The 21,648-nt window shown below is 40.9% G+C and overlaps 1 protein-coding gene across 1 annotated transcript; it reads right to left on the reverse strand.

Moving 5' to 3' along the window:
* Window positions 1-5,639: 5,639 nt before the first annotated feature.
* Window positions 5,640-7,351, reverse strand: LOC116161312 (probable cytochrome P450 6a14). The gene is made up of 3 exons (XM_031474626.1): window positions 6,237-7,351; window positions 5,936-6,187; window positions 5,640-5,882 (listed from the first exon to the last, which is right to left on the reverse strand). Exons 1-3 carry the CDS (start codon window positions 7,342-7,344, stop codon window positions 5,719-5,721), a joined length of 1,524 nt encoding a protein of 507 aa, XP_031330486.1. The 5' UTR covers window positions 7,345-7,351; the 3' UTR covers window positions 5,640-5,718.
* Window positions 7,352-21,648: the final 14,297 nt, after the last annotated feature.

Raw genomic sequence — 21,648 nt, forward strand, 5'->3', positions numbered from 1 at the left:
TCTCTCAAAAATCTCTTCAAAATCTCTACAAAATCTCTTCAAAATCTCTTAAAAATCCCTTCAAAATCTCTTCAAAATCTCTTCAAAATTTCTTCAAAATGTCTTCAAAATCTCTTCAGAATCTCTTCAAAATCTCTTTAAAATCTCTTCGAAATCTCTTCAAAATCTCTCCGAAATCTCTTCGAAATCTGTTCATAAACTCTTCAAAGACCCATCAAAGTTTCTTCAAAATCTCTTCAACCTCTCTTCAAAATCTCCTCAAAATCTCTTAAAAATCTCTTCAAAATCTCTACAAAATCTCTTCAAAATCTCTTCAAAATCTCTTCAAAATCTCTTCAAAATCTCTTCAAACTCTCTTCAAAATCTCTTCAAAATCTCCAAAATTTTTTTAAAATCTCTTCAAAATTTCTTCAAAATCTCTTAAAAATCCCTTCAAAATCTCTTCAAAATCTCTTCAAAATTTCTTCAAAATGTCTTCAAAATATCTTCAGAATCTCTTCAAAAACTCTTGAAAATCTCTTCAAAATCTCTTCAAAATCTCTTAAAAATACCTTCAAAATCTCTTCAAAATCTCTTCAAAATTTCTTCAAAATGTCTTCAAAATCTCTTCAGAATCTCTTCAAAAACTCTTGAAAATCTCTTCAAAATCTCTTCAAAATCTCTTCAAAATCTCTTCAAAATTTCTTCAAAATCTCTTAAAAATCCCTTCAAAATCTCTTCAATATTTCTTCAAAATGTCTTCAAAATCTCTTCAGAATCTCTTCAAAAACTCTTGAAAATCTCTTCAAAATCTCTTAAAAATCCCTTCAAGATCTCTTCAAAATCTCTTCAAAATTTCTTCAAAATGTCTTCAAAATCTCTTCAGAATCTCTTCAAAAACTCTTGAAAATCTCTTCAAAATCTCTTCAAAATCTCTTCAAAATCTCTTAAAAATCCCTTCAAGATCTCTTCAAAATCTCTTCAAAATTTCTTCAAAATGTCTTCAAAATCTCTTCAGAATCTCTTCAAAAACTCTTGAAAATCTCTTTAAAATCTCTTCAAAATCTCTTCAAAATCTCTTCAAAATTTCTTCAAAATCTCTTAAAAATCCCTTCAAAATCTCTTCGAAATCTTTTCAAAATTTCTTCAAAATCTCTTCAAAATCTCTTCAAAATCTCTTTAAAATCTCTTCGAAATCTCTTCAAAATCTCTCCGAAATCTCTTCGAAATCTGTTCATAAACTCTTAAAAATCTCTTCAAAATCTCTACAAAATCTCTTCAAAATCTCTTCAAAATCTCTTCAAACTCTCTTCAAAATCTCTTCAAAATCTCCAAAATCTTTTTAAAATCTCTTCAAAATTTCTTCAAAATCTCTTAAAAATCAAAATCTCTTCAAAATCTCTTCAAAATTTCTTCAAAATGTCTTCAAAATCTCTTCAGAATCTCTTCAAAAACTCTTGAAAATCCCTTCAAAATCTCTTCAAAATCTCTTCAAAATTTCTTCAAAATGTCTTCAAAATCTCTTCAGAATCTCTTCAAAAACTCTTGAAAATCTTTTCAAAATCTCTTCAAAATCTCTTCAAAATTTCTTCGAAATCTCTTCAAAATCTCTTCAAAATCTTTTAAAAATCCCTTCAAAAGCTCTTCGAAATCTCTTCAAACTCTCTTCAAAATCTCTTCAAAATTTCTTTAAAGTCCCATCAAAATCTCTTCAAAATCTCTTCAAAATCTCTTAAAAATCCCTTCAAGATCTCTTCAAAATCTCTTCAAAATTTCTTCAAAATGTCTTCAAAATCTCTTCAAAATCTCTTCAAAAACTCTTGAAAATCTCTTCAAAATCTCTTCAAAATCTCTTCAAAATTTCTTCAAAATCTCTTAAAAATCCCTTCAAAATCTCTTCGAAATCTCTTCAAAATTTCTTCAAAATCTCTTCAAAATCTCTTCAAAATCTCTTCAAAATCTCTTTAAAATCTCTTCGAAATCTCTTCAAAATCTCTCCGAAATCTCTTCGAAATCTGTTCATAAACTCTTCAAAGTCCCATCAAAGTTTCTTCAAAATCTCTTCAACCTCTCTTCAAAATCTCCTCAAAATCTCTTAAAAATCTCTTCAAAATCTCTACAAAATCTCTTCAAAATCTCTTCAAAATCTCTTCAAAATCTCTTCAAACTCTCTTCAAAATCTCTTCAAAATCTCCAAAATCTTTTTAAAATCTCTTCAAAATTTCTTCAAAATCTCTTAAAAATCCCTTCAAAATCTCTTCAAAATTTCTTCAAAATGTCTTCAAAATCTCTTCAGAATCTCTTCAAAAACTCTTGAAAATCCCTTCAAAATCTCTTCAAAATCTCTTCAAAATTTCTTCAAAATGTCTTCAAAATCTCTTCAGAATCTCTTCAAAAACTCTTGAAAATCTTTTCAAAATCTCTTCAAAATCTCTTCAAAATTTCTTCGAAATCTCTTCAAAATCTCTTCAAAATCTTTTAAAAATCCCTTCAAAAGCTCTTCGAAATCTCTTCAAACTCTCTTCAAAATCTCTTCAAAATTTCTTTAAAGTCCCATCAAAATCTCTTCAAAATCTCTTCAAAATCTCTTCAAACTCTCTTCAAAATCTCTTCAAAATCTCTTCAAAATTTCTTCAAAATCTCTACAAAATGTCTACAGAATATTTACAAAATCTCTTTAAAATTCAAAAAAGAGCAGTAAAGGAGTTGGGTGCAAAGGAACTCTTGAGGGAAGCGCAAAGGAGGCTCGAAAAAAGCGCTAAATGGAGAGATCGAAGGAGGCGTGAAGAAGGTTCAAAAGAATCGTAAAGAAATTTTGAAGCACCCGCGAGGAGGAGTGAAGAAAGCTCGAAAGTGGCATGAAGAAAAATATTGAAGGAATGAAGAAACTTCGAGTAATGCGCGAAGAAACCCCGAATGAGACGTGAATGAAGTCCGAAGCAGAAAGTTTAAAGGACTAAGAGTAAACGTGAAAAATTTATGAGAATGGTATAAATCTCAGGGGAAGTGGGAAGAAGGATTTTCGAAAAAAACTTTGAGGATGGCTCGCAACCGCGCGAAGGAGGCTCAAAACGGCTTGAAGAAATTTTGAAGGGAGCGTGAAAAACTCAAAGGAAGAGAAGGTGATGTCTCGAAGGGCTTGGGAAGGGACTGAGAAAGCGACAAGAAACCTCAAAAGTAGCGTGATGAAGCCGAACTTTAAAAGAAGATGAGTTAAGAAACTTAGAAGGAAGCATGTAGATCGCTTTAAGTATGTACAAATAAGGGTCGATGGTGCATTAAGGAGACTAGAGAGGCATCAAGAAGTATCGATGCGGGAGTGAAGAATATTCGAAGGAGAATCGAGAGAGACCCGATGATGAATAAAAATATGGGTTGCTAGATCCCAAGGAGGCGCAAAAGCACGAAGGAAGCGGAAGGAAGGTCGCGTGAAAGAAGCTCGAAAGAGGCTCGAAGATATCGAAGAAGAAACGAAGAGGGGTCGATGGAGGCGTGTTGAAATTTCGCGGGAAGGTTGATGTGAATTAAACGCGAAGAAGGATAGGAAGAGACGTGAAGGAATCTCAGAGAAGAAGCGAAGGGCGGCTGAAGGAGAGGTAAAGAAAACTTGGAAAGGAAAGGAAGCGCGAAGAAATATCGAAAAAGAAATATTGAAAGAGGCGTAACGAAAATTTGTAGAAGGCGTGGAGAAGACTCCAAGAAATAGCGAAGAAAACTACAAGGCGTTAAAAGGTGTTGGTGGTGGATTGAAAGAAAAATTGAAAATGGCTTGAAAGAGTCGTAAGCGATGTTGAACCAGCTGAAACGGAGGGGTCTCGAAAGAGGTGTAAAAAGTGCTCAAAGAGGACGTAAAGTAAAATTGAAAGGGGGCTGAAGAAATTCCGTTAAAGTCGTAAAAAAAACACCCGAAGGAGACGTGAAGAAGATTCTAAATAAGCGTAATGAATACTAAAAAGGAAATAGGGCTCGAAGGAGGCTTGGAGAAATCTTACAAGGAAGAATCAAACGATGCGTGTAGAAGTATCGAAGTAGGCGTGAAGAAATCTTGAAGAAATTGTGAAAAAACAGAGAAAATGCGAAGGAGGCTCGAAAAGAGGCGAAACGAGCTCCAAGAAACTCGAAAAGACATGGAAAAAGACGTAAAATTGGGAGCGTGGGCAAAGGCCTGGGGAGGAAGTGAAGAAAACTCGCTAAAATTGTAAAGAAGAAGCGTAAAGCAAAAAAATTAAGTGGAGGGAATAAAGGATGTAGTCGGCGGGAAGAGGAAGAGTCACAGAGAAATGTCGAAAAAGGGAGACTCAAAGGGAACGTAATGAAAATCCGAAAGAAGCCTGAAGCAAGTTGGAAAGATGTTCGAAAAGAGCTCCAGGGAGGTGTGAAGAGATCTCAAAAGAACCATCAAAATGTATAAAGTGAACCATAATGAATAAATCCCCAAGGAGATCTGAAGAATTATCGAACAAAGTGGGAAGAAAGCTAGAAGGTATTCAGAAAGCCTAGAAGAGGTTGAAATTAATGTAGAAGAATGGGTAAAGAACTCTTGACAGAAGAAGAAGGCCGAGAAGGAACGAAAGAGGCTTTAAAAAATAAGGTTTGCAGGAGGCGTGAAAAGGACTCGAAGGAGACGTAAATGAGTCGTGAAGTAGACCTGAATGAATCCCGGGGGAGGTTTGAAGACTTATGGAATTGTGAAGAAGGAGTAAAGAAGGCTCTAAAGGAAGCTCAAAAGATACTCGGTGGGGGCCTACCAGGATGCAAAAAGTTCTGTACTCTTGAATGGGCTTGACCATCTCATAGAAGCCACTTCTTGCCCCGGGTCTTTCAAAAGGATCTTCTGGAGGACACTCCATGATGTTACCAAAGGAGCTGGGCCTCTATGATCCTCACTTAGACCTTCGAATATGGTCCTGAGCTGAGCTGAGCCATCTTCCAAGTAATCATGCAGCCTTAAGATGGATGATTTCCTATTGGAAAGAGGTAGCACCTTATTCTCCCAACTTGAAGGCGTATGGGATTCGTGGGTGATTGAGAATGATCTTCTAAAGCGTATCCTGGAAAGTGGACAACAGTCACAGTTGTTGATTCCGAGGAGTGGAGTTTCAGAAGCTGCAAGATGAAATTAGCGGTGGTCCCATTGGAACAATGGAGATGCGGAAAAATTACGCAAAAGGTGTTATTGGTCCACTTGTCAATAGGTTCTGCTACTTTTGACCTTGACCTTGACTGATACGAGGAGTTTGTGTAAGGAGATCGCCGACAAGAAACGAAATTGAGCAATGACCTTTTTTAATTAAATCATTGATGGTGATACCTTACTCACTTGCTAAAATGTTTCCTCAAACCACCGCCCCTCCTCTCTACCGAAGAGGATACAAATACCAAGGTGGTGTTTACGAAAATTGACTTCCTCCCCCCTAGCTTACCCGGGAAGTGAACGAGTTACCCTTGTTATTGCTCATTCGATTGTTGCCAGGCAATTAATTACTTGGGCACTAATTTCGTTATCTACAATACGCCGAAACATGTGATGTTCATCACCATTTTCGATGTGTTGTCGCCATGACGACTAGCTGAAGTAGGAAACCGCTCAAGATACGAATCGTTACTTGCAATTTCGTTTTACTGCGCACCGATTGCGTATTTTAAGGAAAGGAACAACATTCTTATGTAAATTCTCGTTTTATTAAAAAAAATATCTCGAGTGCGGTAAAAAAATACGATAAACCAAGACCTTACAGGCTATACTTTCTCGACATTCAAATAAATGTCGTCAAGTGTCGATAAAAGGAACGAGCGCGGGTTCATCTGTAGGGGGAGGGGAGTCTTCTCGTGCAGCGTGAAGCGGAAGTTTTTCAATAGAAGAGCTAGTCCCACACTCACTTGCATGAGTCCAAACCGTAGACCTGCAAAGTTAGAGGTTAGAATGTTGGGGAGGTGAAGGGGAAGGGAGACTTACCGATGCACATCCTAGGCCCTTCGCCGAATGGCATGTAGGTGAACGGTTTTATGTTCCTCCGGTTCTCCTCGCTGAACCGGTCCGGGTCGAACTTTTCGGGTTCGGGGAAGTAGTCGGGGTCGTAGTGTAGCCCTTGTACTGGTATTGAGACTGCGGTTCCTTTTTCAATTGTGAAGTCTGTTCCTGGTACCTTGTAGTCTTGCACGCACATCCGCAGCAGGAGCTGTAGTGGCGGGTGTTTTCTTAGCGTTTCTGGAATGTTTGCGTTTAACACGCGTGGATGATTAGAGGGAGTGCTTACCGTCTATGACCTGCTTCATGTATTTTAACTCCTTGATCGCATCGTAACAGAGCTCTCCGTCGTAGCGCTCGAGAACTGTTTCGACCTCCTCGCGTAGCTTATCTTGTATGTGCAGATTTTCGGCCAACTCGTATAGGCAAAATGACATGGTGGTCGCTGACGTTTCGAAACCTGCGAGGAAGAAGATGAACGCTTGAGCGGTCAGTTCTTCGATTGTCAGTGACTTGTTCGCGTCATTTTCTCCAACACTGTCTTTCAATTCTAACAAGATTTGCAAAAAGTCATTGCGCTGTACGTTATTTTCCTCTCGGTGCTTGACGGTCTCCTCGACGATATTCAGGAAAAAGGCGGTCACGTCGACGGGCGTTATGCGGACTGACATTCTGCGGGCGAACTTCTCGTTGGCGAAGCCTAGGAAGGTTTTCGCGATTTCCCATTTCGTGGGGCATAGTGCCCGTTTGCCGTAGGTTCTGAAGGCGGAGTTGGGCTCCTGGAAGCTGTTGCAGTCGATGCCGAACGCGCACGTACCGATAACGTCGGTGCCGAAGCGTCCCAGCCAATCTTTGGTTTCGATCGGAATTTGTTTTCTCGCAACCTCCTCCATTGCGCTTGTCATGTGCTTACCACACTCCATCACCAGGCGAAACATCATCTTCATTTTTCCGGAGGAGAACGTGGGCGTCAACCTCGATCTCAGGTTCTTCCACTTCTGACCCTCGAGCGAGAAAAGATGGGCGCTGAGCGGATCGACCTTTTCGTTGTAGTAGACGCCGCGGTCGACGAAGTAATTAAAATCGCTTGAGAGAATGTTTTTTACGTACTGCAAATCGATGGGCATGTAGTTCGGTCTCGAGAAGGTGAATAGTCCAATGTGCTTCAGCCCTTTCTCCTTGCACTCTCTGTACTGGTGCATCAGCGTTTCTCCAAGCGAAATTTTCGGCCAAACCGGATTTTGCATGGTACCAGATGGGAACGATGGTTTAAGGTGGGGCAAGCCTTTCCTTGCCCAATACGTGAACGTCCATTTGAAATATGCGTAAACAAATATCAACCCTGCTACAACTAGGGTAAGCAGATCCGTGTAGACACTGCCGGACGTTAATGCCATTCTGGTAGAAGGCAAAACAAAAAGTGACGCTCCAAGGGAAGTAGCGGGTATTTATACTGTTGGGCGTGATAAAATCACTTGAGTGCCTGAAGTGCCGATAGGGATTTTGGCATATACTTATCACCATGGCGAAAAAAATGGTATTGGGCAACATCGTCTACGTATATTCAAATGAAGCAGATAGTGTCGATCTAATCATATCAGTACTTAATCCCTTTAGATATACAAGTTTACGAGTACGTTCTTCCTGGGCTTGAGTTTGATTTATCACAAACAATCCGTCATCATAATGAATAAAAATCTTCCCAAAACAGATAAGCGCCGAAAGACGTACTGAGGATAATTTACAGTCGGATCCTAAGGATTCTGTTTTTCCAGAGATTGTGGAATCCGATACCGTAAAATACTCTATTTGGCAGCCTGAAAAGAAGCCAAGAGATTCTGGAACTTATTCATTTATTTATTATCCTTATCCCTCTCTTGTTGTGGGCCCTCAACAGGCTTGCGCCCAATTACCGAGTGACCCGCATAATGCTTTTTAGAGGTTCCTCTGCAGAAGGTCTTAAGTTGTTCTATACTACTCCGGTATTTACCTTACGAATTAGGGAAACCGCAGGAAAACCTAATTCGGAGTAGCCGACAGAATGGTCGAAACTGGTCTAAGCTAATTCCCATCTCTGCCACAGATGAAAAATTCACCTCAACCCAGGTTCGAACACCCGACCTCCGGATTTATAGTCCAACGCTCTACCATTGAACCATAAAGCCGGTTATGGGCAAGTCGCTGTGGCGGGGCTTAGGGTGGCCATATCACACCCGGAAGTGGACATCTGTGCCTCAGTCGAGGTGCATTATGGCTGTATTTAAGGTAGTTGTCGACCGGGGGTCCTTTCCTCGGCTGGCAGGGTTCCGCTGGAATCCGCAGGGTGTCATCGTGGCCGAAGGCGAGGACTAGTTGACCTTGGACTGGTTGGAGAGGACCGACCCTCTTATTAGGCCCTGGGATGGCGCGTCGCTGAAAGTTCAGAGGCACGTCCCGAGGGCAACCACCTTGTACGGGGGTCCGTTAACTTGGCCCCCCTACTGAGAGATTTGATAGTCGTATTATTTTGAAATGAATGCGCTCATATGCGCCACCGATAATAACTCTTGCGCCATTATCGTTTTTTAGAAATCCGAAAAAACATTTGGGGGGGGGGGGCTACGTTCACTTGGCGCCCCGTACGTACGTACGTATTTTGTCCCTTGTAACTAGGTCACCTGATACATTTGGTTATGCGCTCAATTGCGCCACTTGAATTAAAGCTAGCGCCATTACGGTTAAGCCATAAAATTTTTTTTAAAAGTGGAGGGTCTAACTTAGCGTTTTCAAAAGTTATTTCCGGAAGTGCGTCCATTTTGAAAATATTTTACATCGATTCGGCCTTCGGAGTAACTCCTAAATACAAATTTTTAAAAACCTACTTATTTTACTTTCTCAGAATCGTTTAACTAAAGCTCCCAAAAAAACACCCTGTATAGTGTTTCTGAAACACTATAATGGCGCCAAGATTTTTGTTTACGGCGCATTTTAGCGCATGATGAAAGGTACGATGTAGTAGAAAAAAACATGTTAAAAAACGTAACTTTTGAAAACGTTAAGTTAGCCCCCCCACTTTTTAAAAATTTTTTATGGCTTAACCGTAATGGCGCTAGCTTTAATTCAAGTGGCGCAATTGAGCTCATAACCAGATGTATCAAGTGGCACAAATACCGGTAGCAAAATGCGTTATGGGGGATTTCGTTCACTTGCCCCCCCCCCTCCAATATATTTAAGGATAACCAAAAAACAATAATGGCGCAAAGATATCTTTTTACGGCGCATTTCAGCGCATACCTGAGAGTACAATTTCGTATGAAAAGATGTTAAAAAAAAGTAAGTTTTAAAAACGTTAAGTTGGCCCCCCCACTTTTTGAAAATTTGTCACGGCTTAACCGTAATGGCGCTAGCTTTAATTCAAGTGGCGCAATTGAGCGCATAACCAAATGTATCAGGTGACCTAGTTACAAGGGACAAAATACGTACGGGGGGGGGGCTACGTTCACTTGGCCCCCCCCAAATGTTTTTTCGGATTTCTAAAAAACGATAATGGCGCAAGAGTTATTATCGGTGGCGCATATGAGCGCATAACGAGCGCATTCATTTCAAAATAATACGACTATCAAATTTCTCAGTGGGGGGGCCAACTTAACGGACCCCTTGTACGGGCCCCCGGATGACACGACCACCATCTTGAAGCAAGCGCATCCAGAGGCAAAATTCTGGTTTCAGGACGAGTCTATGGAGAACGTTCTTCCGCAGGGAGAAGCCTGGTAGGGTCCTCCTCGCATTTGGTGTCGATGAGACGTCGTGTTAGGCACTCCAGCGGCACGCGGGGTCTCGCGCGTCACTTTTGTGACGAAAGCGAGTGCTCCGGCTGCGCCAGGTAAGGGAGAGGTCTCCACCGAAGCAGCGGGACCTAGTGCCGTTGCGGCGGAGGGGGCTCCACCCCGCGGGAGCGACCTCGAAGAGGCGGCGGGATTGCTTCCGGCGCCCTCAGAGATCGAGAAAGATGTCAGCGAGCTTTTGGCTCGTGTGGAGGTTCTTGGCTGCGACCAGGAGTCGGAACCGTCGGCATCGATAAAGGTGGAGGGAACCTAGTACATCAGTGATGGACAAAGTCTTTTCCAACTAAACCTGCGGGTCCTGATCCACTGACTGGGACTGCTATGTGACAAAACTGTCAGACCGGTTGGATAGACCACCTTTGCTCTATTGGAAAGCAGGGCAGGTGGAAAAGGCGCATTAGTATACGACGCCACAACAGCGTCATATGAGGACAGCTGTAAACTGCATACCTTTCCAGGAAAGAAGAGAACACCTTGGCGGAACTCAGACCTTGAAAAGGCTCGTAAGGAGGTTCGCAGGCTCTTTAATAGGGCGATGCGAACCAAGTTGCCGACGGACTGGGAAGATCTCAAGATCTCCCAGTGCAGTTATAAGGACCATATTCGAAGGTCATGGAGGACTTTCTGTGGTAACATGGAGGGTTTTCCTGAAGTTCAAAAACTTCGTAAGATCCTCTTGAAGGACCCGGGGCAAAAAGTGGGGACACTGAGGCTTCCATGCGGCATGTCTCCCGGAAACACACTTTCCAGGCTCTGGGGACTACTTAACTTTGGACCCACCAAAAAGGTAAGGCCGATCGACTGAAAAGTAGCCCTGATGGTTACCAAGGGATCTCTGAGATGGGCGGTCAACACGTTCAGCCCATTTAAGAGTGCAGGACCGGACGGGATATTTCCGGCTCTTCAGCAGAAGGGCCTCGAGCCGCCGGTCTTACACTTGTTGCACCTCTTTAGAGCCTCTCCGGCTTTAGGGTATATCCCCGAAAGCTGGAGGAAGGTGTGTACCTAAATATGACATGGCGAGGGACTACAGGCCTATCTGCCTATCATCGTTTCTTCTAAAAATGGCGGAGAAGCTGGTGAATGCATAGATACTTTTGTTATAATGGTCAACCATAAATAAATAAATAAAAATAAAATAAAATAGAGCACTTAACTGTGGGGGCAGAGGCTCGGAAGACTTCCATACGGCTAAACGATTGAGACGAGTGGAAGGATCCGAGGTAGCCTTGGGAACCGGCGGATCTGGAAGGAAACCCTCTGATCCGATCCCCTCCTCGCAAGAAGGGATGTGATCCGGGCTATCCTGCTAAGACCAAGGTGTAATAAAGTCATTCTCCCGGATAGGGAGCAGTGAGGGGCTCGTGTGGTTTATAGACGGGTCCCTAACAGAAAGGGGAACGAGCAAGGGTATGTGTGGTAATCAACCGAGAGCTAGGGCAGACGAGTTGGCTCGTGAAGGCAGTGGCGGGATTTTCGTCGGGCCCGAGCCTACCCTAGGGATTGCTCCCTCCGTTGTCAGAATCTTCAGAATCTTCAGAACCTTCAGAATCTTCAGAATCTTCAGAATCTTCAGAATCTTCAGAATCTTCAGAATCTTCAGAATCTTCAGAATCTTCAGAATCTTCAGAATCTTCAGAATCTTCATCTTCAGAATCTTCAGAATCTTCAGAATCTTCAGAATCTTCAGAATCTTCAGAATCTTCAGAATCTTCAGAATCTTCAGAATCTTCAGAATCTTCAGAATCTTCAGAAAGAATCTTCAGAATCTTCAGAATCTTCAGAATCTTCAGAATCTTCAGAATCTTCAGAATCTTCAGAATCTTCAGAATCTTCAGAATCTTCAGAATCTTCAGAACCTTCAGAATCTTCAGAATCGACATAACCTATAGCTGGATTTCTAGCTTACGATAAGAGGATGGACAAGGTCCACGCCTCCAAATTCGGATCCTTTGTACTACCTCCCTGACTAGAGTCGTCCGACCCCTCAGCGACACTCAAGCCATTTTCAAAGTTTCTTTTTTTATGTTAGAACGTTTCTTGCACTAAGCGTACATTAGCTCTACCAAATCTGATTGGAATACAGTAGGATGTTTGCCTAGTAGTTGGGTGATATGGAGGTTCAGTTTTTTGGAGTAACTACCAGTGCTTGTTTTATATCCATTCGTGAAGGTGAATATGTCTGGTTGTGATGCTCCATCCTCCTCAAGAAAGATCGCTAAATCGCCTCGTCCAGAACTCCGAGAGTGGCCCACCCTAGGGTCCATCTCAATACCTCTGCTATTCAATACAACCCCTTACTTCTCAGGTGCAAGGATGCCAGAATGACCTGCTCTCCCACGTGGAGATCTAGTGGAGGTCGACCCAGAAGGGCATCCTAGATGGCTGTGAAAGTTGTTCTCATCGCGCCCGTACAAGCTACGGTTCTAGAGAGTCTGGTTCTAGGCGACCAGACAATTGTTCTATAGCAGACCATAGGTCTTATTACGACAGTGTACAGCCACAAGACAGCCTTCGGAGATGGTCCCCAAAGTCCCCCAATTTTGCGGAGACTTTTCTAAAAAGCTCTTTTTGCTTTATCGGCTTTGGACATCTACAAAATCTACAAAATCTACAAAATCTACAAAATCTACAAAATCTACAAAATCTACAAAATCTACAAAATCTACAAAATCTACAAAATCTACAAAATCTACCGAATCTACAGAATATGCAGCATCTACAGAATGTATAGAACCCATAAACCCTACAGAACCTAAAGAATTTCTACACAACCTACAGAATCCACAGAATCTAGTGGCATTACAGGCTACAGCACCATTGCAACTACATGAGCTGCAGAGTCTATCAAAACCTGAAGAATCTGCATGATTTGGCAAACCCTACAGAACATTCGGCAGTTTCTGCAAGGACCTCGGATTCTGTAGATACCGTAGAGTCAGCTATAGATTCTGTATATGTGGCCGATTATGCAGATCCAGTAATTGCGGTAGATTCTGTGGATTATGTCGATTCTGAGGGTATAGAGATTAATTGGGCTTTCAGCTTCCATAGGTTCCGTAGCGTCTGCGTGTTAGGTTGGCACTGTATGTTGTATATACAGGGCGTTCGTTTGAAAACTTCCCACCACAGATTTATCAAACACCACTGATTAAAGGAAAAAACTTCGAGACACGTCAAAAGATGTGTGAAGGGGGCCAACTTTTTTACCAAGAACTCCTTCATTCCCCCCCCCCATCTGCCCCCCCCCCCCGGAAGTAATAGCTTGTTTGAAAGGTCTTTCGAAGTCTTTTATTTTGACGTTAGAATTTTTAATGTTGGTCGATTCGTTTTCGAGAAGACTAGAAAAATCCACAGAATCCAAAGAATACAAAGAATCCACAAAATTCAAAGAATCCACAGAATTCAAAGACCACAAAATCCTAAGAATCTACAGAATCTACATACAATCTACAGACTCTACAGAATCTACATAGAATCTACAGAATCTACAAAATGTACAGAATCTACTGAATCTATAGAATCTCGAAAATCTGCAGAATCTACAGAATCTACAGAATCTACAGAATCTACAGAATCTACATAGAATCTACAGAATCTACAGAATCTACAAAATGTACAGAATCTACTACAGAATCTACAGAATCTACAGAATCTACAAAATCCACAGAATCTACAGAATCCACAGAATCTACAGAATCCACAGAATCTACAGAATCTACCGAATCTACAGAATCTACAAAATCTACAGAATCTACAGAATCTACAGAATCTACTACAGAATCTACAGAATCTACAGAATCTACAGAATCTACAGAATCTACAGAATCTACAGAATCTACAGAATCTACAGAATCTACAGAATCTACAGAATCTACAGAATCTACAGAATCTACAAAAATCTACAGAATCTACAGAATCTACAGAATCTACAGAATCTACAGAATCTACAGAATCTACAGAATCTACAGAATCTACAGAATCTACAGAATCTACAGAATCTACAGAATCTACAGAATCTACAGAATCTACAGAATCTACAGAATCTACAGAATCTACAGAATCTACAGAATCTACAGAATCTACAGAATACAGAATCTACAGAATACAGAATCTACTACAGAATCTACAGAATCTACAGAATCTACAGAATCTACAGAATCTACAGAATCTACAGAATCTACAGAATCTACACAGAATCTACAGAATCTACAGAATCTACAGAATCTACAGAATCTACAGAATCTACAGAATCTACAGAATCTACAGAATCTACAGAATCTACAGAATCTACAGAATCTACAGAATCTACAAAATGTACAGAATCTACTACAGAATCTACAGAATCTACAGAATCTACAAAATCCACAGAATCTACAGAATCCACAGAATCTACAGAATCCACAGAATCTACAGAATCTACCGAATCTACAGAATCTACAAATCTACAAAATCTACAAAATGTACAAAATCTACAAAATATACACGATCTACAAAAACCTACAAAACCTACAAAATCTACAAAACCTACAAGATCTACAAAACGTATAAAATTACAAAATCTACAGAATCTACAGAATCTACAGAATCTACAGAATCTACAGAATCTACAGAATCTACAGAATCTACAGAATCCACAGAATCCACAGAATCTACAGAATCCACAGAATCTACAGAATCCACAGAATCTACAGAATCCACAGAATCTACAGAATCTAGAGAATCTACAGAATCTAGAGAATCTGCAGAATCTACAGAATCTACAGAATCTACAGAATCTACAAAATCTACAGAATCTACAGAATCTACAGAATCTACAGAATCTACAGAATCTACAGAATCTACAGTATCTACAGAATCTACATAACCTACATAACCTACAGAATCTACAAAATCTACACAACCTACAGAATCTATAGAATCTACAGAATCTACAAAATCTACAGAATCTACAGAATCTACAAATCTACAGAATCTACAGAATCTACAGAATCTACAGAATCTACAGAATCCACAGAATCTACAGAATCTACAGAATCTACAGAATCTACAGAATCTACAGAATCTACAGAATCTACAGAATCTACAGAATCTACAGAATCTACAGAATCTACAGAATCTACAGAATCTACAGAATCTACAGTATCTACAGAATCTACAGAATCTACAGAATCTACAGAATCTACAGAATCTACAAAATTTACAGAATCTACATATTCCTACATAACCTACAGAATCTATAGAATCTACAGAATCTACAGAATCTACAGAATCTACAAAATCTACAGAATCTACAGAATCTACAGAATCTACAGAATCTACAGAATCTACAGAATCTACAGAATCTACAGAATCTACAGAATCTACAAAATCTCTACAGAATCTATACAGAATCTACAGAATCTACAGAATCTACAGAATCTACAGAAATCTACAGAATCTACAGAATCTACAGAATCTACAGAATCTACAGAATCTACAGAATCTACAGAATCTACAGAATCTACATAATCTACAGAATCTACAGAATCTACAGAATCTACAGAATCTACAGAATCTACAGAATCTACAGAATCTACAGAATCTACAGAATCTACAGAATCTACAGAATCTACAGAATGTACAGAATCTACATAGAATCTACAGAATCTACAGAATCTACAAAATGTACAGAATCTACTACAGAATCTACAGAATCTACAGAATCTACATAGAATCTACAGAATCTACAGAATCTACAAAATGTACAGAATCTACTACAGAATCTACAGAATCTACAGAATCTACAGAATCTACAGAATCTACAGAATCTACAGAATCTACAGAATCTACAGAATCTACAGAATCTACAGATCTACAGAATCTACAGTCTACAGAATCTACAGAATCTACAGAATCTACAGAATCTACAGAATCTACAGAATCTACAGAATCCACAGAATCTACTACTACAGAATCTACAGAATCTACAAATCTATCTACAGAATCTACAGAATCTACAGAATCTACTACAGAATCTACAGAATCTACAGAATCTACAGAATCTACAGAATCTACAGAATCTACAGAATCTACAGAATCTACAGAATCTACAGAATCCACAGAATCTACAGAATCTACAGAATCCACAGAATCTACAGAATCCACAGAATCTACAGAATCTAAAAACTCTACAGAATCTTCAGAATACACACAATCCATAGAATCTACAGTATCTACTGAATGCACAGGATCTACTACAGAATCTACTACAAAATCTACAGAATTCACAGAGTCCACAGAATCCACAGAGTCTACTACAGGAACCTACAGAGCCTACAGGACTTTGAGAATATACAAAATCTAAGTGCTAGAGGATCTATAGAATATGCGTTCGTTGATCTACAAAACTTACAGTAAAATTTACAGTATGTACTGGAGTTTTTCCGCTTACCGAACCCTTGGGGTCCGTAACGAGAGCAATAAGTTTGAATTTTTCTGCGAAATAAGCAAAGAAGAAGTTCTAAAGTGCTCCCCAGACAAATTTCGATTGTGATGAATTTATGGTTGAATGCGGTCAATATAATAGGCGTCACTTTTACACATCTATTTTGTGTATGGTGTTTTTTAATTACCTGGGGCTCCCTACAGTCTAGGTTTAGTGTCGGCTTTCACATCCGTAACTTGGAATTACTTCGGTGAAGTGGTCATGAGATAAACTCGCCCTGGAAACTTTTGAGTCAGCTTGTTTTGGGAAAGATGTGGGAATGATTAATGACTTTTGAAACCGTCTGGGATGTGGATTAGGCATCGCCATAGTTCGCTATTGCAGATTCTGTAAATTATGGAGGCTCTGTTTCCATACGATCATTTCCAGAAAGTGGCGGCCATTTCTTCTTCGAAACCTTTAAATTGAGCTTCTAATTCCTATAATCACGACACGGGTGGCGGGGGTGGCATTCAGTTCCGGGATTCCAGTATGGATGCGTATTTAGTTGTCCAATGCAGTAAATTGTCACCTTCTCAGTCACCTTGGAGTTCATTATCTAAATTGTATTTTGCACCAAATATTTATTGAACCCAGCAAGACACATGCATCACTATGAACTAAGGAAAGCGACTCCTTGAAGTACGGCTGCACTTCCAAGTCAACGAGTGCATTGAAAAAAAGTCGCACATGCAGGTTGTGATAACGGTTTGTGGCCACCCCTTTTGCATGTAGCCATCCAGTGAATGATCTGTGGAACGGACTGTTGAGGTGACGGATTTGTTTCACACTTCCGTCGTCCAAAGGAGGACAAAGTGCACCGTTGAAACAAACATGTTTTCCGTTTATCTAAACGGTATCAATTAAATGAATGAAGATAGACTATCCATCCACTTCATCTCCGATAAGGGTTTCTAATTATAACTTTTAATTGCGCCTGAATCACTTTGAGGATGACGTATGATGTGTTTTGGTGGATTCTGTCCCATGGAAATTGGCCGCTTTGTAACTTGGACAAGAAAAACCATAATGGCAAATGAACTGATTCACCATGTTGACGAAGAGTGGAGCTATACGCGAACTGATGACCTTTCAGGTGCAAGTGTGGTAGAGACACACTTTGAAGACAAGGACTAGTACTATTCTACCTCCAGTGAGTGGTAGTTCGCAGTTACGAAAAGATCTATTGCACAATTCCATGTTTTCACACTGTTAACTCGACTCTCGCTGGCTCCTTGATGGAACAAGAAGGAAGGTGTAGGAAGTTAAATCTAAAGGGTGCCAAAAACTGATTTATGGAGATGATAACGCAAGGTCTGAATTTCCAAAATTCAAAAATGGCATTCCTTCCATTCATTCGTGCTCCACCAAGAGATTATGGCAGCATAGTTAGCGTTCTTGAAGACGCTAGGCAGATGAATGAATGCCACTTGCAACGTATTGAATTCGCCAGTTTAGTTTTACGCCTTTTTTTTATCTTGTCGTACATGGATTGTTTAATTAATGGAATTTCGATTAATTTAAAACGCAATATTAACAAATTTGGGTAAATAGTTTAAAAACCATATCTGGTGTCGAGTACGTAGATAAAAAATAATTTTGGTATTCAATTGATAGTATTTCGATAATGCGATAGCCACGTCAGTACACACACGCGATGTCAACCAGCTGAACAGTCGAAAAACCAATCTTGAATCTCCTGGACAGGTTATGGTCTCCACTATTGTTCTCCTTCTTCAATGCCCTTCTGTCTTTCTCCTGGACAAGTGCCTTTCACCACCAAAATATCTGCTATAGGTAACCCCACGGTAGCCCCTAGATATCTCCTTATCTGCCTTCCTTAGTACTTTATCGATAGCCGCCTACGCGTTATTTTCTTACACGGAACAATGGATTTGGCCACTTCCACTAAGACTTTCTGCAGTTCTGCATCTTGAAATTCCTTCGTGCCTTTTCCGGAAATTTGAGGCATTAACAGAACACCCTTTCGACCTTTCATCATGCAAATGAAACATTCCCTTTGTTAAAAATTTTAGTCGACATCTCGGGTGGGGTTCGCGTGAGATTCAAACTCGTCAAAGTTTATAAGGCCCTTGAATTTGGAAAGTTTCAAAAGCTTCCAGTATTATAGCAAAATAAACTCCTGTGAATTTTTAATTGGGATCCTCGTCCACAGTATTAATGATTCCTAGTACCAAGAAACTTTTTTCCATTCGGAAGACTAATTTTAAAGAAAAAAAAACGGGAACATGGGTCAACCAGCCCGTAGTATGGTTACTGGTTTGGTTTGTCGTCGTTAGCTTTCGAAATTGGCACTGTTCCAGAGCTTACTGGTAGAGACCAAGATGGAGAAGGTTGTAATTACTATTAAGGTTATTGCGCAATGGTTTGAATCGAAGCATCCATCTTTGGTTGGTTTAAGAATTGAGCGAAATTGACAACCACTTGGTTTAAACGTGGCTGTCACCACAAAAGTGTTCCCCATTTTGGTGACGACCACGTAATAGAATCAATTAGATGGCAGTAACTCTGGCAATATTCGTTCAAGTTTGGTCACCACGTGGTTCCACTAAAACTACTGCTTGGGTTATCGGTAATTACTAGTATCTTGCTTTGTATGGGATTGTTGTCGTCTAACGTACTTTAGATACACATGCCTATTTTAGTTTAATAATATTTGCTCAGAACTCTATATCTAAGGGTCAGTGTTAGTTTCTCTGCTTTGGCGTCTCCCATCCGTTTTTTACCTTTATTAAATACATCTGAAGATGCCGTCCACATTACTGGACCATTGCAATTCTGCAATATGCTTGATTCAAGGTCCCCTGTATGGATCTTTTTGGAACCAAAATAATGACTTGAAATATAGTAAAATCCTAATCCATTGCATTTCGACGCCGTGTCGCTTATGTGTCTCAGGAGCAACAGAACGGCGCTCTGTTTTCTCAGCAAATAAGTTCCAGATGGTGACTTCGAGGGTTATAGAGCATCTAAAAACTCCAAGAGGCGTCTAAGGGTACATCTAGAAGCACAAACCCCAAATTTCAAGATATGCTTTTGGGTTTCAAGTGTTTGAGTTTCCGGTTTAAGTATCCAGATCTTTAAAGTTGTGGTTAGTCGTCCGCAAGCAAAAGTTAAGAACCTCCACCTACTAGAGGAGATGTCGAACATTTGGAACTGGGAACTAAGAAGCAAATTGAAGTGTTGGGACTTGGGGTCAAACAAGCACAAAACGGAATACAAAAGTGTCACGATTGTCCTGCTTGTCTTGGTCAAGCAGACTCCTTGGGACAGATTTGAAGGAACTGAATGATCTGAGGGATCTGAAGGATTTCAGGGTTCTCTGGAGGATCTTGCGGATCTGAGGGATCTGAGAGATCTGAGGGATCTGAATAGATCTGGGGAATCTGAGGGTTCTGAGGGATCTGAGGGATGTGAGGGATCTGAGGGATCTGACGGATCTGACGGATCGAACGGATCTGACGGATCTGACGGATCTGATGGATCGGATGGATCTGAGGGATCTGAGATATCTGAGGGATCTGAGGAATCTGAGGGATCTGACGGATCTGACGGATAAGAGAGATCTGATCGATCTGAAGGATATGATGGATTTGAGGGATTTGAGAGATCTGAGGGATCTGAGGGTTCTGCTGGATATGAGGGATTTGATGGATCTGACGGATTAGAGGGATCTGATGGATCGGTAGGATCTGAAGGATTTGAAGGAACTGAGGAATCTGAGGGATCTGAGCGATTTAAGGGATCTGAGCGATCTGAGGGATCTGAGGTCTTGGGAATCTGAGATCTGAGGGATCTGTGGAACCTGAGGGATCTGTGGAACCTGAGGGATCTGAGGGATGTGAAGGATCTGAGGGATCTGAGCGATCTGAGGAACCTGGGGAATGTTTGGGTTCTGAGGGATCTGACGGATCTGACGGACGTGACGCATCTGACGGATCAAAGGAATTTGATGGATTTGAAGGATCTGAGGAATCTGAGGGATCTGAGAAATCTGAGGGTTCTGCGGGATCTGAGGGATTTGTCGGATCTGACGGATCTTATGGATCGGAAGGATCTGAAGGATTTGAGGGATCTGAGGAATCTGAAAGATCTGAGGGATCTGGGATCTGAGGGATCTGAGATCTGAGGGATCTGAGGAACCTGAGGGATCTGAGAAATCTGACGGATCTGGCGAATCAGAGGTATTCGATGGATCGGAAGGGTCTGAAGGATTTGAGGGATCTGAGGAATCTGAAGGATATGAGGTCTGAGGGATCTGAGATCTGAGGGATCTGAGATCTGAGAAACCTGACGGATCTGACACATCTTATGGATCTGACGGATCTGAACGATCTGAGGGATCTGAGAGATCTGAGAGACCTAAGGGATCTGAGGGATCTGAGGAACCTGTGGGATCTGAGATCTAAGTGATCTGAGGAACCTGAGGGATCTGAGAAATCTGAGGGTTCTGCGGTATCTGAGGGATCTGACGGATCTGACGGATCAGAGGGATCTGATAAATCGGAAGGATCTGAAGGATTTGAGGGATCTGAGGAATCTGCAGGATCTGAGGTCTGAGTGATCTGAGATCTGAGGGATCTGAAATCTGAGGGATCTGAGATCTGAGGGATCTGAGAAACCTGACGGATCTGACGGACCTGACGCATCTGATGGATCTGACGGATCAAAGGGATTTGATGGATCTAAAGGATCTGAGGGATCTGAGGAATCTGAGGGATCTGAGAGGTCTGAGGGATCTGAGAGGTCTGAGGGATCTGAGAAGTCGGAGGGTTTTGCGGGATCTGAAGGATCTGGCGGATCTAACGGATCTGACGGATCAAAGGGATTTGATGGATCTGAAGAATCTGAAGAATCTGAAGAATCTGAAGAATCTGAAGAATCTGAAGAATCTGAAGAATCTGAAGAATCTGAAGAATCTGAAGAATCTGAAGAATCTAAAGAATCTGAAGAATCTGAAGAATCTGAAGAATCTGAAGAATCTGAAGAATCTGAAGAATCTGAAGAATCTGAAGAATCTGAAAAATCTGAAGAATCTGAAAAATCTGGTCTGAAGAATCTGAAGATTCTGAAGAGCCTGACGAGCCTGAGGAGTCTGAAGAGTCTGAGGAGTCTAAGGAGTCTAAGGAGTCTGATGAGTCTGAAGAGTCTGAAGAGTCTGAAGAGTCTGAAGAGTCTGAAGAGTCTGAAGAGTCTGAAGAGTCTGAAGAGTCTGAAGAGTCTGAAGAGTCTCAAGAGTCTGAAGAGTCTGAAGAGTCTGAAGAGTCTGAAGAGTCTGAAGAGTCTGAAGAGTCTGAAGAGTCTGAAGAGTCTGAAGAGTCTGAAGAGTCCGAAGAGTTCAAAGAATCCGAAGAATCCGAAGAATCTGAAGAATAGGAACCTGCAGAATC

The sequence above is a fragment of the Photinus pyralis genome, unplaced genomic scaffold (assembly GCF_008802855.1).
Source record: "Photinus pyralis isolate 1611_PpyrPB1 unplaced genomic scaffold, Ppyr1.3 Ppyr1.4_LG10, whole genome shotgun sequence".
In the NCBI taxonomy this organism is placed as follows: domain Eukaryota; kingdom Metazoa; phylum Arthropoda; class Insecta; order Coleoptera; family Lampyridae; genus Photinus; species Photinus pyralis.

Bases quoted from the DNA above. Each gene is read 5' to 3' on its own strand.
- LOC116161312 (XM_031474626.1), bottom strand. From the start codon at position 7,344: ATGGCATTAACGTCCGGCAGTGTCTACACGGATCTGCTTACCCTAGTT. The intron at 6,188-6,236 runs GTAAGCACTCCC...CAAACATTCCAG, and splicing joins CATGAAGCAGGTCATAGACG to AAACGCTAAGAAAACACCCG. The intron at 5,883-5,935 runs GTAAGTCTCCCT...CTAACTTTGCAG, and splicing joins AGGGCCTAGGATGTGCATCG to GTCTACGGTTTGGACTCATG.